Here is a 17053-nt window from a genome sequence, read left to right as displayed (position 1 = left end):
CACAGAGCCCGATGCGGGGCTCGAACTCACAGACTGTGAGATCATGACCTGAGACGAGGCTGGACGCTCAACTGACTGAGCTATCCAGGTGCCCCTCAACTTTTTTTTAATCTTGCTTCTCAGATTTAATCATATTCTGTATTTAATTCTTTTCTGCCGCTGTTAACTAGTTCATTTAAACACAAGCTGTATTTTATTTGTCCTTTTCCAAAATGAAAGACATTTACGTTATTTGTAATTTCTGACTTGTGTGTATCTTCTAGCAAATTCTCCAAAAATGTTAGTTTCCTTTCCTTTCCTTCTTTTCGGAGTAAGAATACATGATCACTTCCTTCTCTAGGGAAGAGGCATTTTAAGGGGTTTCATGTAGCTCCTAGGTACTATCATTTATTTTGGCTTCCAGAACATAAATATTAGAAGAATAAAAGAAATCTTTTTCAGGACCATTTTTTAATCAGTGGTCCCCAAAATTAATCACTGGTCCCCCAAAAGATTGATTATAACAGCTATAATTATTTGTTGTATTTCATGATTATAGCAGGGGGCAATGAAGATGGGAGTGAAGGTGGGTAACAGCACTGATAGAAAATGGTAGACTTGGCCCAGAATTGTTCTAACACCCTTTTTCACAATTATAACTATTATTGTTCTCTCATCATCATCATTCATTACATTTGCTTTAGTTTATAACATTCTGTCGAACATCTGAGTCCTATGACAGCAGGCTGCCTGAATCTCAGAAAGGCTAAGGTATTCCTTCAAGGTCCCCTGAAGAGCCAGTAGGTAGCTGAGCTAGGACTTGAACGTGGCTCTCCTGTTCTTGCCTGGGTGGGTTTTATGGTGCTTTATGAAGTCCTCGGTGTCGGCTGTGAGAGGAACCTGGGGCACTGGGTGTGGTGGATAAGATGGTGATGATGATGGAGGTGAGGTGGATGAAGATGGTGATGATGACGGAGGTGATGACAGTAACTGCCACAAAGGACAGCTGAAGCTGTTCCTTCCACACCCATCCTCCCCGTCCCTCCCACCCCGCCCACCCCAGCATTTAGTGTAGCAATTATTCAGAGGCAGATGACTACTTAGTAGGGTAATGAATCTTTGTTGAAACCATTTGTTAGACCCTCTCATTTACTTTACTAATCTGATCTTCATTTCCTTTGCTCATCTGGTCTGTATTTCCTGGAAATCCAAAACAAGACAAAACAAAACAAGCATCTAGTAGCTACAATGAACTCTACAAAATGCCTCTTCCTAAGGTGGTACAGGAGGGAGGGAGGTAGACCAGAACTCCACCAGACTCTATGCTGGGTACTATTCATTTTCATTAGCCAACCCCCCACCCCCCCAAACCAAAGAGTTTAAGTTTATCTCTTTATTACATTTGAATTGTCCTATATGTGCACTGGGTTTAAAAATGGGTTTTGCTACTAAAAACCCAAATAAAAAGAAGAAAATGGGTTTTTGCTACTAAACATCCAAATAAAGGATATGGCCAATTCCAGCCCTCCACAAAATGGCAGTTTGCATCCTGCTAACTTGGTCTCTAGTAAGTGGGGTAGGGACTCTTGAGTGATTTTCTTCTGGGCTCCCACAGGTTCCTTCCCACTGGGAGGAGGTGTGCCCAGAGGTTGGAGAGTAGTGCTGCCCCCCACAATCCCTTTTCTGAAGAGTGCCTGTAATCCGCAATTTCTGACACCTGATTAGTATCAATGCCTTATTTCATTATTTAAATATTCCACCCATGTATTTTTGTTTTTTTTTCTCTTAACTAGAACAGACTTACATCTCCAAGGACAGGGGTTTATTTCGCATAGACATGGCCAAACCTTCATCCCCAATGCTAAACTCATAAAAGAAATAAAATGGTTACCACCTCCATGTATGAATCAGAAGAATGGGAAGACATCAATAAATAATGTTGGTGTTTTAAAGGCTAAAAATACTGGGAGGGAGACTCCTACTTTTATTTCAGAGCTGCATGGAGAATATTATAACAAGGCGTCAAGCAGGACCACAGAATAAGCTAAGAAAAACAAGATCTAGCCTACACGGTATGTAAGGTAAGTGTTTCATTTACTTTAATGGGCCAAGAATCTTATTCCTGCTCTTCCCAACCCCTTCACCTTAGCAGGTATTTCCTAAGAGCATTTTCTAGTTTCTTTTTTCTCTTTAATGGTTTCAGAATTATGCTCAGCACCTCTCTGAGAAGAGGGGCCACCTATGTGGAATTCTGTCTCTGTGGCTGGCATGGGTGGGGGTGTGGCTACGACAGCTATTCTGCCAGAGGCTTGCTAAACTTAAAAATGAAGAGATGAGAAGAATTCAAAAGGTACTTCTAGATGGACCATGATGACTGGGTGAACACATCCATAATAAACACAGAATTAGGAAAATGAGCTAAAACCCAGCAATTTTCCAATATTAAGGAAAATTGAAGACCGAAGCATTTCATCCTCGGATCCCCAAACATGTGTTCAAATGGCCAAATCCTCTGAACAAGTCCATCGGGAGCTTGTGGAATTTAATGTGGGGGTTAAGGTCTTAGCATTTCCTGCACCAGCCTGAGAGTGACCAGTCATTCCCCCATCTCTCCGTAAACTAACGAAAGCTACATAAATCTCTTATGTAGACAAAGCCTTTAGCAGATCTGGCAAATGAGACTATTCAGAAGAAAAAAATAGCACTTGGCAAAGTAACTTCTACTTTGGACACATCTGTTTTACATCTGTCAGAATCTAAATTTCTTCAAAGGAGGGGCAATTTCATCCTAGTTCAAGACAGGCATTAATAGATATTATACCAAATCACTGACATCATTGGCAAAGTGGCTTTGTTTAACTGATGAAACTGACTCCTAGATTAACTCCCGGTGAGGTCTTCTAGATTATTTTCAGAGTGCTTTGTGATGTCTTTTCCCCCTTGTTACACTTAGTATCTTTTGTCATCCCTACATTACAGATAGTCATTTCAATATGTGGCCCACGTGCATTCTGAATTTTGATTTTTTTAAGGACATGCTACTTCAATTGGGAAAGATTATTGATGCCTATAACAAGTTCCCCTGCCTGCTCCTCCTCCACTTTTTTTAAACCCCATAGTTGGCCTAAATATTTGTCCAGGACAGAGCTCCTGCCTAACCCCCTTTTATTGCTGCATGCTGTGTTTATCATTTTGCCAGTGTTCCCCAGTAGTACATAATGAATGAACATTTTGAACTTGTACTTTTGAAGAGTCTGCAACCACAAGCATAGACAGTGTTCCAAGCAAGAGGTGCTCTATCACTGGACAGATCTTACCATGTAGTCTTCAATGTTTATTTTTTTCCTGCTTGCAAATAATTTACATGACTTTGCCACAGAAAAACAGCTGCCTCACACTATTGCCGAAGTCTCTTGTAACACGGGATGCTTTGCCAATAATGGTAAATGATGGTGCCGAGTGGTTAAAAATCCATAAATCCCCAAATCACAGAGAACCCACTCATCTGGTGCTGAGCTGAGTTTCCATGGATACCAAGGGCCTGTCTTCAATTTTGAGAACTCTCCTTCACTCTGCAAGCCAGGAAAAAAGCAGCAGGGGTCCTTGAACTAGAACTGTACCTTTGCAGACCCTGAAGATCCTGTTCTTTAAGCCACTGGAGACTAAGCCCCAGGCCACCTTCAATTTTCTGATGAAGATTCTCTTATAAGAGAAAATCTCCTGGAGAGAGGGTTTGTAGGCAGCATGAGAGCTGGTTAAGATTTCTGAGACTGAATATTTCCCCCTCAAAACTTTGACTGTCATTCCAGTATCAGAGGTGAGTATATTTTTCCATTTTATGGCTTGCCTTTTTATAGATAGGATTTCTCTAAGAGGAGGATGCATATTTAGGCACAGAGGGAATCTTGGAAGTAGAAGGCAAGCATGTCATAAGCAGAGACACGCATCAATGTAAAGGCAAAGTCCCAACAGTAAGACTCGAAGGATAAAAACACTCAGCCTTAAGAAATTAGCTGTGTACATCATGAGAGCTCAGTCAGGGTTCCATTTGTTCCATTACTGTTAACGTTCAACAAGGTAAGAAGATTTAAAAAAGAAACATTTCCTGCCATTATTATCTCCTTCCAAGTATAGTTGATCCTTGAACGATACAGGGGATAGGTCACTGACTCCCCACACAGTTGAAAATCTGAATATAACTTTTGACTGCCCCCAAACTTAACTTTGCATGGCCTATTGGTGATTGGAAGCTTTGCCAATAACATAAACAGTTGGTTAATACACATTTTGTGTGTTATATGTATCATAGACTATATTCTTATAATAAAACCAGAGAAATGTCATAAAGAAAATCATAAGGAAAATTTATCTATCTATCTATCTATCTATCTATCTATCTATCTATCTATCTATTTATTTTTGAGAGAGAGACAGAATGTGAGCAGGGGAGGGGCAGGGAGAGAGGGAGACACAGAATATGAGGAAGGCTCCAGGTTCTGAGCTGTCAGCACAGAGCCTGACATGGGGCCTGAACCCACGGACCGCGAGATCATGACCTGAGCTGAAGTTGGACGCTTAACCGACTGAGCCACCCAGGTGCCCCAGGAAAATATATTTATAATAATGTACTGTATTTATTGAAAAACACCTGCACATAAGTGGACCCACACATCTCAAACCCATGTTGTTCAAGGGTGAACTGTATTAAGCTCCCTAAACATATTTTCTACACCATATCTTGGACAAAAGATAATGATGCTTAGCAGTTACTGACTAATTAGTACTCTGCTGCAGATCTTAGCTGCTATAAATCCAAAGGAACTATAAAATGTAACCTTGTTGCCTTATCCTTTTCAGCAGTTAATTTTATGACACCAAACACCTCTTTCCTCAATAAAGTTATATAGTTGAGAAAACCTACTGTGATTCTTTCCAAATTCGTCTTTCACTCCACCGGATCAAGGACTTCCTTCAGTATCTCAGAATTGTTAATTTTCTCTACAGAGAACACTTCCTTTTCCCAGGAGGTGATTCAAGGGTTATTGCTCATCTTCAAAATGTAAATGAATGCCTGTAACATTCATTTGTTGTCAAAATGTAAATGAATGCCTGTAACATTCAGTGTGTTGGTCACATATCAGGTCTATAGTCTTTCATGAGCAAGGAAACAATTATTTCAATAATAAAAAGGCTATGGTCTCTGGCTCAGATAGCAATGTTGGCTGCCAGGTAAACCTCCAACAAGATCACAAGGTAGGACTGAATAAAAACATACCTAGATTTTCTACTGATTTTCTTTTGGGATTGGGATCAGTGTCTTGGGGGCTAGTAGGTGTGGATAGACATTGTAGGATTTATGAATAAGGATCCATCCAAGGACCAATCACACAAAATGGCGCCAAAGTGTTCACTTGGGAAATTTTCAAGGCTGAGTCAATAAGAAATAGATGAAGCTAGCTGCATTGAAGACAATGTTCCAACTCTGGTGCTCCTGAAGAAAGATTACTATGTGGTTAGAGACATAATTTGGATCCATAAATGGATCGTAGGGATAAGACAACAGAGGATGTGTGAGTGGTCCCAGGTCTGTCCTCCTTAGGCAGGTATTTTAGGGTAGCAGCACAAGTTTTCAAACTCCGATTTTAGAAAGAACCACCTAAGAAGACTGATGACAATTCCACTGCAGGGTATTTACCCAAAGAAAATGAAAACGCACAAATTTGAAAAGATATATGCATCCGTATGGTTATAGCAGCGTCATTTACAATAGTTGAGATAAAGAAGCAATCTGAGTGTCCATTGATAGACAAATGCATAAGGAAGATGTGGTGAGTATATATACCATGGAATATTATACAGCCATAAAAAGGATTAGATCGTGCCATTTGTGACAACATAGATGGCTCTAGAGGGTATTATGTTAAGTGAAACAAGTCAGACTGAGAAAGACAAATACCATATGGTTTCACTCATGTGGAATCCAAAAATAACCAAATGAATAAACAAACAAAAAGCAGAATCAGACCTATAAATACTGAGGGGAAGAGGGGAGTGGGGGTTGGGCAAAATGGGTGAAGGGGAGAAAGAGATACAGGCTTCCAGTTACAGAATGGATACGTCATGGGACTAAAAGGCACCAGCGTAAGGAATACAGTCGGTGATATTGTAATAGTGTTATGAGTGACAGGTGGTAGCTCCACTTGTGAGCACAGCATAGTGTATAAACTTGTCAACTCACTATGTTGTACACCTGAAACGACTAAAACATTGCATGCCAACTATACTCAGAAAGAAAAAAAAAGAATGACAGTTCTTAGCCCACGCCTGAAAATGATGATTTGTTAGATCTGGGGCGGGGGGCAGGAATCTGCATTGCAACTGGAGCCCAGGAGGGTATTTAGACCAGAGCTGAGAAACTCCAGTTTGCCGGAAGGAGCCTGGGCTTTGGGGACAGTGACAGAACTGTCATCAAGCCTGCCATTTACTCAAGCTGTGACTTCTGATGAGGTTCCTCGACCAGTCTCCACTTCAGCTTCTCATGTCAAAGAGTGATAATGATTGTGAAGGTTAAATACAATACCTTAAAGGTGCAAGGTCCACAGCACATGACAAATACTCAATAATGTCTGAGTTCCCTCTATCTCTTCCACTTTATTTTTTTAATGTGTATTTATTTTTGAGACAGAGAGACAGAGCATGGACGGGGGAGGGGCAGAGAGAGAGGGAGACACAGAATCGGAAGCAGGCTCCAGGCCCTGAGCCATCAGCCCAGAGCCTGATGCGGGGCTCGAACTCATGGACCGCAAGATCGTGACCTGAGCTGAAGTCTGACGCTTAACCGACTGACCCACCCAGGCGCCCCTATCTCTTCCACTTTAGATGACACGAGAACATTTTTTAATGCCTTTATGGACCAGACACTTTTCCAAGGAGTTTGATTACCTTTAATCCCATGAGGTGTTCTTTTTTTTTTTTTTAATGTTTATTTTTGAGAGAGAGAGAGAGAGAGAGAGAGATAGAGAGAGCAAGTGCATGAGCAGGAGAGGGGCAGAGAGACAGGGAGACACAGAATCCGAAGCAGGCTCCAGGCTCTGAGCTGTCAGTATAGAGCCCGACACGGTGCTTGAGCCCACGAACTGTGAGATCATGACCTCAGCCGAAGTCGGATGCTTAATCGACTGAGCCACTCAGGTGTCCCTGAGGTGGGTGTTCTTATTACTTCCATTTTGTAGGTGAGGGAATGGAGGCATCAAGATGTTGAGCAATTTGCTCAAGACTGCGCCTTGACTTAGGTCTACTACTGAGAACTTACATTATTTCCGGGGGTATAAATTAGGGACAGGAAACTTGAAAACCTCTCTCTACCAATAAAGACCCACCTTTCACTTCCCAGTGCCTCTACCATTTGGTCGTGCTCCCTGATGCCTCACCAGCTGAAGATGACACTTGCACTCAGTGTGGACACAGGTGCACACAACTGCAATCTGGCTGTAAAGTGTGTCCTTTTTATTAGAGGGCACAGGTGCTAGGGACATCCTATCTAAAAGTAAGGACTGCTTTACTTGTCGGGGTACATTTCCTTTCTCCAGATATTAGAGAGCCTTTAGGTCCATTAAAGAAACAATGATATATAAATTTGTCTGGCATGTTCTTTCCTCTCTGACGAGCTAAGTTGGAACCAGTTTCATTTTCAGGAGTAATAAATAGTCACAAGCAGAAACTTCAAGTATCCCTGCTGAGACGTAGTTAACTACTGTGACATAAAGTTGATGGTACTGATTCACGAGCATAGGTGTACCGGCACGTGTGTGTGCCATATAAACACACAGATGTGTACGTGTGTGTAGGTACTGCTTGAGGCACACATGCTCACTCCGTGACATGCAGGTAAGAATGTGTGTATATGTGTGTGTGCTCCTGGCCTCCATCTGTGCACACACACGCATGCTTCTACCTATGACACCAAACAGATATTAAACTTTGATTTCCAAATCCAATTTTCTAATTAACTCCTTATCAAAACAACAGCGACAGTATTACGACGGCATTATTTTCCTTAAACAATTCATCCCATTGTTCCTGTTGCACAGCAGGAATTTAAGTGCAGCCAACACTTTCTTGCGCTGACAGCTCTGATTAAGGCATAAGTCCGTATGTATATAAATGATGTTGGGTAATTTATATTTTTTTGAATACACTTTCGTTTATAAATCTCCTGTTTCTCCCTGCTATGAACCTTAGTTACCAGTTACTAACTGTGTATGTTGTTATTCGACAGGCACATAGACAGTTACCAATAGGTATTATTTTATTTTTTTAAGTTTATTTATTTATTTTTGAGAGAGAGAGAGAGTGGGCAGGAGAAGTGGGGGAGACAGAAAGAGGGATACAGAGAATCCCAAGCAGGCTCCACACTGTCCGCGCAGAGCCTGATGCGGGGCTCCAACTCACAAACTGTGAGATCATGACCTGAGCTGAAACCAAGAGTTGGAAGCTTAACCGACTGAGCCAGGCAGGTGCCCCCCAACAGGTATTATTTTAATGAGACCTAATGGGACAATTCAAAGCTGTGATTGTCTTTTAGACATCAGTGCCTATGAAGGAAGCACTGTTTGCCCTGAAACGGTCCCTAAATTTGTGGTTGCAAAGCTGGGGTGAGCTGCTGGGAACACGCTTTGCGGTGAGGGGCTGTCATGACTCAGGTCTAGCCAATTAGCACCATAAGGGAATGAGGCCCAGGATTTCTGCTGCTTCCAACTCTTTCAAGTTGGAAATGCAGATTTATGTGTAAAGCCTTGCCATATTTAAATGCTAGCTACTAACTAAAGCATTGCCAGACGCATTTTCAGGACCAAGAGACTCATCTGCAGGCAAGAGGAGTCATATGTGACAACAGTTTGCTACCTCTGCCCACAGTAATTCCTGGGAATTCCTAGGCATCTATTCCTTAATGGTTTTGGATGATGAGGCAAGGCCCTAGGGATTTGGTGGTGGTGGTGCGTGAGTGCGTGTGCACAGGTGGATGTGTGTGTACATGTGTGCAGGGGTGTGTGTGCAGGAAACCTTGCTTGATCCCCACCTTGGTGTGTGCTCTATGGGAAGCCTCTGGAGTGAGGAGGATGGATGGTCTTCCCACTATCCTGGCACAGTGACTTAACCAGACCAAGTGGAATGTGACCTAGCTGATCATAACACAGAAGGGGAGGAGAATTTGGCTAACTCACTTAGCCACAATACATTTTCTTCAGAAGAAGAAAGAAATTTCCCTGCAAATTTCTCCCAAAGGGAGGGAGCACAGTGAGGACCACCCCGGAAAAAGCCAGTGAGCTAGAGATTTCTGGATTTTAAAGGTCTGCCAGTAGATTTTCTATGTGGGGGTATGCGGGGGTGTGGCACCCATTTGCTGAAATCTCAGAGGTCTGTAGAACGGGCACTTTCAAATTTTTTGTTCTAAGCTGTTTCCTGACTTAGCAAATCTGAAATTACTAGCTTATCCACAGATCATCTATCCGCATGTCTGCATGCTGAAGACACTCTCTAAGGTTGTTTGTAGGGCTGCAGGCTGTTGAATACAATACAGAGCCGCGTGCAGAAAGACATAATTATGACTTTCTAGGAACTGACACTAATGGATTGTTGATTGATTGATGGGCTGCCTAGTGATGATCCTGATAACCTGAGTGGTTTCTCTGCAAATGGTGCTAGAAGGGCAGTCAGTGTTTTGTATGAGATCATGGTAATAAAGAATGCAGTTTATAACTCAGTCGTACTCAGATGATCAATTAGCAAAAAGAGAACTACAAGGGAGCATGCAGTTCTGGCTCAGGAAGTAGAGTAATTCATTTTTCATCTCCATAGGCGATTGGTTTAGGCTGCAACCTAGAGCTATCAGGCCTTGGGGTCTATCTGAGAAAGGTGCATTGTAGATATTTTTATAATATTAAGACATTTCAGTTGCACCATCAGGTTCTTGTGATATGTCTGCCCAATGTGTGTTCTCCTGGAGAGGTGGTATGCGGTGGGGAGAGGTCACATTTGTGGCTCACTGACAGCCAGGCACTGAATCAGGAGTTGCATGTACCTAGATTCATTTCACCCTCATAAGAAACCTGTGGGGTGGATTTTGTTTGAACAATTTTAAAGATGAGGAAACTGAGGCCCAGGGATGTTACATGAGTTTGCCACAGCTATCACCTCGGTGGGCAGCCAGGATTTGAGCCTGATGTGCCTGATGCCAAAGTCATCTGGTTTCCCAGAGCCCATATTATCCCTCATAGGTCAATATTAACACTCAACGTGGGTCAATCTAAAATAGTAAGAGTAGCGCCAATGGTATCAAACAAAAAGTGAAGTGCTTCCTTTAAGCGGCGCTGGTTTCTGGGCATTTGGTTTTGTGTCATCTCCAGGCATCTGCAGAAAGTACTGCGTGGACAGGCGCTGGAGACTTTTTCCATCACACTTCCCTTTGCTGCTGTTTCTGCCTCTTTGTCTCTCTGTTGCCTTTAATCCCCATTTCTGCTGTGCAGTCCAATGTCAATAATGATAAATAATAAATCATCAATCCATTTCCACGAGGCATTAGTCTCCCTCCTTCCTCGTGGCAGGGGACCAGTTTGGCATTTGTGCTTCTGTAGGGTCACAGAGTCATCCCAGAGGAATGAGCTACAGGGAGGCTCGCCCTGCTGGTGCTTGGGTCCATCTTGGAGATCCGTGGAAGAATACACATATTTTCTTCTTGTTAGCAGACAAAATACGAAAGGATATCACAATGCAGTCTCCTAACTATTGCTATTGATTCTTTAAAAGTTCTTCAGCGTATTCATTCATTCCTTCAACTAATGCTTGTGGAGTCTAACTTTATGCCACAAACTGTGCTGGACTTTGGAAGAACATGAAGAGCCACAGTCCAAACTCTTTAAGGTCCTATAAATTCAGTGGGGTGAGGGTGACAGACGCTTTCTTAAGGAAGTGTAACAGAGAGAACTGTTTGGAAGAAGATAATTCTAAAACAAGCACCACATTCTGCTTGGCATAGCGGAGAAGGCATCTCAGAGAATACAGCAGATGAGGTGTTCCTGAGGATACACAGGACTCGGTAGGTGAGGAAGCAACGTCGGGGGCAGCGTGTCTAGAACCACAAGCGGCTTGGAAATGCTCTGTGTAAAGTACCTGGTGGGAGTGGTTAAAAGCCAGAAAGAAGTATGCTGCTGCCAAATGCTTAATGATTTGTTTAGATTAGCCAGCTGGAGATTTTAACCCACAGGTGATAAAAATGTTTGCAGCAAAACAGTGACGAGATCAGATTTTCTGTAGAGGACGATCCAGGAAGCAGGAGGAGGACACATTGGTGGATGTTGAGACTAGAAACAGGGAGTGAAACGGCAGCCGGGGAGAAAATCAAGGTAAGAGACAATAAGGTCTTGAGTTACAGTAGCGGCGGAGGGAAATGGCGCAGGGAGATATTTAAAAAGCAGACTGAACATTTGGTGATCGTCTCACTACAGAGGTAAATAGAGTGTAAAGAATATAGGTAATCCCAATATACTGGCTTGAGCACTAGGAAGTCATGTCATTGTAAAAACTGCAGTCATTAATTTACATGATAGGCCTATACACTCGTATATTGCAGATATAGCACAAATGTAGCATGCAAAAAGAAAACCCTCTTAACAGTTTGGTACCACACACATTAGCTGAAGCAAAGGATGCCATGCAAGGCCATACTTTCCATTGTGGTAGAAACTGCATTTTGGATAGGGGGGATGCTAACACACAATGTATGTGGAATTAGTGATTTCAGTCTTCAATGGTATGTCAACGGATGCTTTTTGTTTTGTCTGACTTTTAACTTTAATTTTTATTTATTTAAAAAATTTTTTATGTTATTTATTTTTGAGAGAGAGAGATGGGGGGGGGGGGCAGAGAGAGAAGGAGATGCAGAATCCAAAACAGGCTCCAGGCTCCACACTGTCAGTGCAGAGCCCAAAGCAGGGCTCGAACTCACAAACTGGGAGATCATGACCTGAGCCGAAGTCAGACACTTAACCGACTGAGCCACCCAGGCACCCCTAAATTTAATTTTTAAATCATTTTTTTTTCATTCCAAGAACATAGTTTAACAAGACAAATAGCACTTCATCTTTTAATCATTCTCTGGGAATTGTCACTCTGCTATATTTTTTAATATCTGGCAGTTCTTCTCTTTCTCTGAAAATTCCTATTTCTCACAGTATCTGTTTCAACAGTATCTGTTGCAATATTATCTCCTCTGTGAGGACACAAATGATAGCCTACAGAATTCTGTGCTCTGAGTTATCTTGGTTTCCCTGGAATTTCTTTTTGTTTTTACTTGTGGTCTCTGTCTCTTAGATTCTCATAATTGTCTAGCCATCCTTGCTCTCCATTCATACTTACCAAGGAGGCACTCTGATTGAGCATGCATGGATGGGCTTGCCAATGGCAAAGGGACCTTATTATGGGGCTAAGACCACCAGTAGATGGCTCAGGATGGGGGAGAAATCCGGGGGCCTAAATGTTCTATACATAGTCAATCACCAGATCTTCTTTTGAGCACCACTCCTTACCCCGATCTTCCTGGGCATCTGGTGCCCTACATCTTGAGCCTCCCCAGTGTTCTGAGTGCTCAACTGCTTGTTTCTTATCAGCGTCTTCCTTAGGAGGCACTTCGATTCCATCTTTCTCCACTTTGCCAGGTGAATTTCCACTCACTTGTCACCAAGAATTTGTTGACCTGTTGTCTGTTGTAATCTTTTCTCCATTCTTAGTGCCCATGTGGGCTTATATCTTTTATAAACCCTTTGGTGGGACTTTGTTAGGTAGCAGAGATAAACCTGTGGGTTCAATCTTCCATGTGTAGCCAGAAATCCTGGGTTGACTCCAGATGGTTCCTTTACCAAGAAGACGAGTCCTGATGCCCTTGAGTTTTCAACCACTTCCTACGGGCATGTTTCAACTAGATTTTTAACTATGTACTATTAGTTTGGAACAAGGGCGCTTTCCTGGCATTTCTCTGCAATGAACCAGTGTTAATTCTGTGGTTCAGTATTAGAAAGACAATTTGGCCAGGGCAGGGACTCGATTTAGCTCCTCTATTTAAATTCTTCCTTTTGGGATAGCTATTACTGCTTGCCTCTGCTGCACAAGAATGTTATGAAGGCAGAACAGGATACTGTGGGTGAATTATGATTTGGACCTTAGGAAGAAGGCCAATCACTGAATTCAAGGAGTTCTTTTCTGTCAGGAGACAGCAGGCCTCAACTCCTTGAAAGAGGATATTATGATTTCTTACTCCTATTGCTTTAATAACAGAATAACATCAATTATTAAATTAAGGGTTCTTTGCAAAACATTTTTCTGCCTCATAATTTCATAGTAATAGAGAGGTAAATCTAATTTTTAGCATTCAGCCTGTTAACCAATTACACTTAATAAAAATATCTGGCACCTAAATATTTTAATAACAAATAAAATAGAGTCAAGTTTTAAAATATTTAGATAAAATGGAGCTATTCTTAGGCGATCATCAGTTATTTCCTTTAAAATTACATGATGGATACATGAAAGGAGTCACACAGCGTAGTGTATCCTGGAATGGGGGCCCATTGAGGGAGATTTTCTTTCTTGATTTGGAACCAACAACTCTGAATGTGGTACTTGTGTCTCAGCACGTTCACTTGTTTGTTAAGTGGAAATGATACCACTTCTAAAGGATGTCACAGGGTTTTTTTTTTTTTTTACTACCTCACTGAGAAGAGAAAATGATGCATGTGGTATCTATTGTAAAAATAAAAAGCATTATAATTATTTAAAAATCATACATACAGTGATTGGAATTAAACGCCAAACTGTATATTCATATACACATAAATACATAAATATAGACTTCATACCTACATCTATCAATTGAAGAAACACAATGTGTTTTTCGAAGTATTGCTTCTCATTGCCTCACATCAATATCAAAGCAGAATGAAGAGCTTCACATAATATTTTGGTTTACATGACGTGCCATCATAACTATCGTTTTAAAAATCACCACAAAAGGCTGTTAAACAACCAGGTGAGTAGTGCTTAAGAGCTTCTGTGAGCAGACAATTGTCACGTTCTGAGTCCAGGGTGCACTGTGTAGAAGGTTCCTGGGGGCACCTGGGCTCTGGCAGTGTTTTTCCAGCCATCTACACTCACCATCTTCCCAAACGCTCATCTGATGCCAAGATGGGGGGATGTTGCATTTCATAAGACCCTCTACAGTCTCAAGAAATATGGCAGAGGGGAGAGAGCTAGGGGGACACTGGTGCTGGAAGGAGGAGGGTAGCAAGAAGAGCTTGTAAGTAAGAAAGCAAGATCTTGATTGAGCTTTTCTTAGTGAGACTTGGAAGGGTAGCAGGAGGGGGTATAACTTTAATCATAGAGTTACGGAACCGGAAAGGATCCTAGCAATCATCTGCTAGTACATTTCCTCAATTGTCAATGAAAGTGCTGAGAGACTAAGTGACTTGCCCAAGGTGACACAGCTAATTGGAAGCCAAATCAGGACTAATGCCCGAATATCCTGCCTCAAGCTAGTGGTGTTTCCCATATATCATCCTACCTCGCGTAGCTCCAGTAATGTCCTGGTAATTACTGATTTTCCCCCTGAACCACTGAATTTCATTTCTGAAATATTTTGATTTACAGAACTCTGAGACTCTCAACTTTCAGGGCCAATTCTTATGTCATCCAAAAGGCATTTTCAGCTGTTCCTGCTTTCTTAATCTCGGAATAATGGAATTTCCTCATGATATGCTTTAGAATTGAAATGCAAAGAGAAATGTTCTTTTATTTGCCCTTCATGGTACTCAAATATTGAAAAAGTGCTGACCTATCAATTGTGTTTCCTGCCATCGGCTGCCACCTCTTGCTGAGATCCACGTTCAGTGTGACAGTGCCTGGCAAAATGCAGGTCTGCTCAACAGCCCTTTCCCCAGCACACTCTTGGAACAGCTGTTAAGCTGCAACACTTCCCCAAAGCCGGACAGCATTGGGGGAAATTAATCAAACTGGAAGTGGTGTTCTCAATGAGTAACTTAGAGCATCTGAGGCAATCTCCCAGAAATGGATGGATTTGGTCTGCTGGCTGAGTTACCTCATTTCCAGAAGACAAGTTTCTTCTGAGTGGACGGTGTGTGTCATGCCTAGGCTGAGTACTCCAAGGGGCAATATATCTGTGGTCTCAATGGATTAATTCCCTCACAGGCCGTTTGTAAACCTACAGGTCCTCCATACTCCCTGTCAGAGGCACCAGATGCACAAGACAGAAAAACCCTGGGAGCCTGGCCCTGAGTGGGCTTTCTTGGATTGGCGAATGTTTTTAATCAAGGAGAAATGTTATCGCGGAAAATCTGGTGGCTTGTGGACTGGACAGTTGCCATCTGGGTCACTTGGTGATCAAGGCTTGTGCTTATCACAAAGATCTTTCCTCTTCAGAACAGCTGTCTCTCTGCTGAAGCTGTTGTTGAGTTGGTGAGCTGGACGATTCAGAAACAAGGGGGTGATGTTACTCCAGAGACCTGGCACATGATGAGACACGGCGATGACTGCGGGGAACAGTGTTATAATCTACAAATGCTTTATTCTGTATAGAAGTAGTCCACTGTGGCTTAACTATTTCCTGAAGGAGAGATGACAGTGGGTCTAAACTCTTAAACGGTTGGCTGATTCTGCTGTCTGCCACAATGGAATATCCTCATAAATCAAAGCAGTCATCTTTCCAGGGCTAATGTGAATCTTATGGGCACCAAGGGAGATCATTTTCATTGCTGATTCCAGCCAGCATATTTATCCATAGTCTAGGGTAGCTTCTTTGCCATTCCAGGCTTTGATGCAAGTCAAAAAAGCAGACGTGGCTACTCACTCTTGTCCTCTCTCATAAACCCTGGAATACTTTAGCTAGATGTGTTTATTTCTGGATGCACCAGTATATTTTGCCGTCACATAAAACCTGGAAATTGCTGCTTTGCAAATATAGCAGAGCGTAGTTGCACATTTGAAACAGAAATGTGGTGCTCATGCCAACCTTCCCTTTTTCTCTCAGTTGTCTTGACTCAGAGGTTCAAAATTGGGTTCCCTGGAAAAGTCTTGAATGTACATTCTGTCTTGTTTTCACATTCACGCTGTGGTCAGAGCAAGGCTAGGGGCATTTAAAACTTCTGAGTCCAGATGTCCTGAGTGCTTCATCAACTACTCCCTAAATAGTAGACAAAGAACTTTAAAAAATGAATGAATTTCACTTCTGGCCTAATATTAACAGAATATAGCTTGAGGAATGAAGAACCCTCAGAGAGGTTGATCCTGAGTTCCTCAAATCAGAGAAAGCTAATCATTCCAGAGACTCTACACAAGTCTTTGAATGAACTTTTTGGAAGTTTTCTTTTCCATAATTAGGATGGAGTATGTGTCCCTAGAGAGCTCCTGGTGGTTGCAGTGGTAGCTGTTAATGGCTTTTTTTCTACAAATGGCTTCTTCCCCCCCGCCCCCACCCCCACCCCAGACTGCAGTTTAAGCTGGGCTTTAGCAAATTACTTTTGTCTCATGAATGCATTTTGAAGAGTATGAGCATATTTTTTTTCCCAAAAAAGACTGACCCGTCTCTAGGTTCTGTCTTTTAGAAAATTTTTTTTAATGTTTATTCATTTTTTTTTGAGGGGTGGGGAGAGAGAGCAAGCAGGGGAGGGACAGAGGGAGAGGGAGACACAAAATCTGAAGCAGGCTCCAGGCTCTGAGCTGTCAGCACAGAATCCAACACAAGGCTTGAACCCACAAACTGGAAGATCATGACCTGAGCCAAAGTCGGATGCTTAACCGACTGAGCCACCCAGGCGCCCCTTTAAAAAAAACAACAACACAAAAAACCTTTAATGTTCATTCATTTTTTTTGAGAGAGAGAGAGAGAGAGAAAGAGAAAGTGTCTAGGTTCTTTCAAAAGAGACGATAGTTTGGTACTCTTTGAGCTAAGAATGTGGTTCTCCAGTGAAGATCATTAGGAGGTTTGGGAACTAATTCATTTGTACTGTCA

General features: G+C 42.1%; 1 protein-coding gene across 3 annotated transcripts in view; it reads right to left on the bottom strand.

Annotated features, from left to right (window-relative positions):
* Window positions 1–17053, bottom strand: part of RNF150 (ring finger protein 150) — a 292025-nt gene that overhangs the window by 55310 nt on the left and 219662 nt on the right. Inside the window, exon 7 of one of the 3 annotated variants that reach the window (XM_045055828.1) lies at window positions 12028–16225. The exons of the other annotated variants lie outside the window; for them this stretch is intronic. Within the exon in view, the coding sequence (XP_044911763.1) occupies window positions 16215–16225 (11 nt within the window). The 3' untranslated portion in view covers window positions 12028–16214. Of the gene's footprint in view, window positions 1–12027; window positions 16226–17053 lie in introns of those variants that run through there. 3 annotated transcript variants of the gene reach the window in all.

This window comes from Felis catus, chromosome B1 (assembly GCF_018350175.1).
Source record: "Felis catus isolate Fca126 chromosome B1, F.catus_Fca126_mat1.0, whole genome shotgun sequence".
Taxonomy (NCBI): Eukaryota; Metazoa; Chordata; class Mammalia; order Carnivora; family Felidae; genus Felis; species Felis catus.
This window is presented reverse-complemented; position numbering and strand designations above follow the sequence as displayed.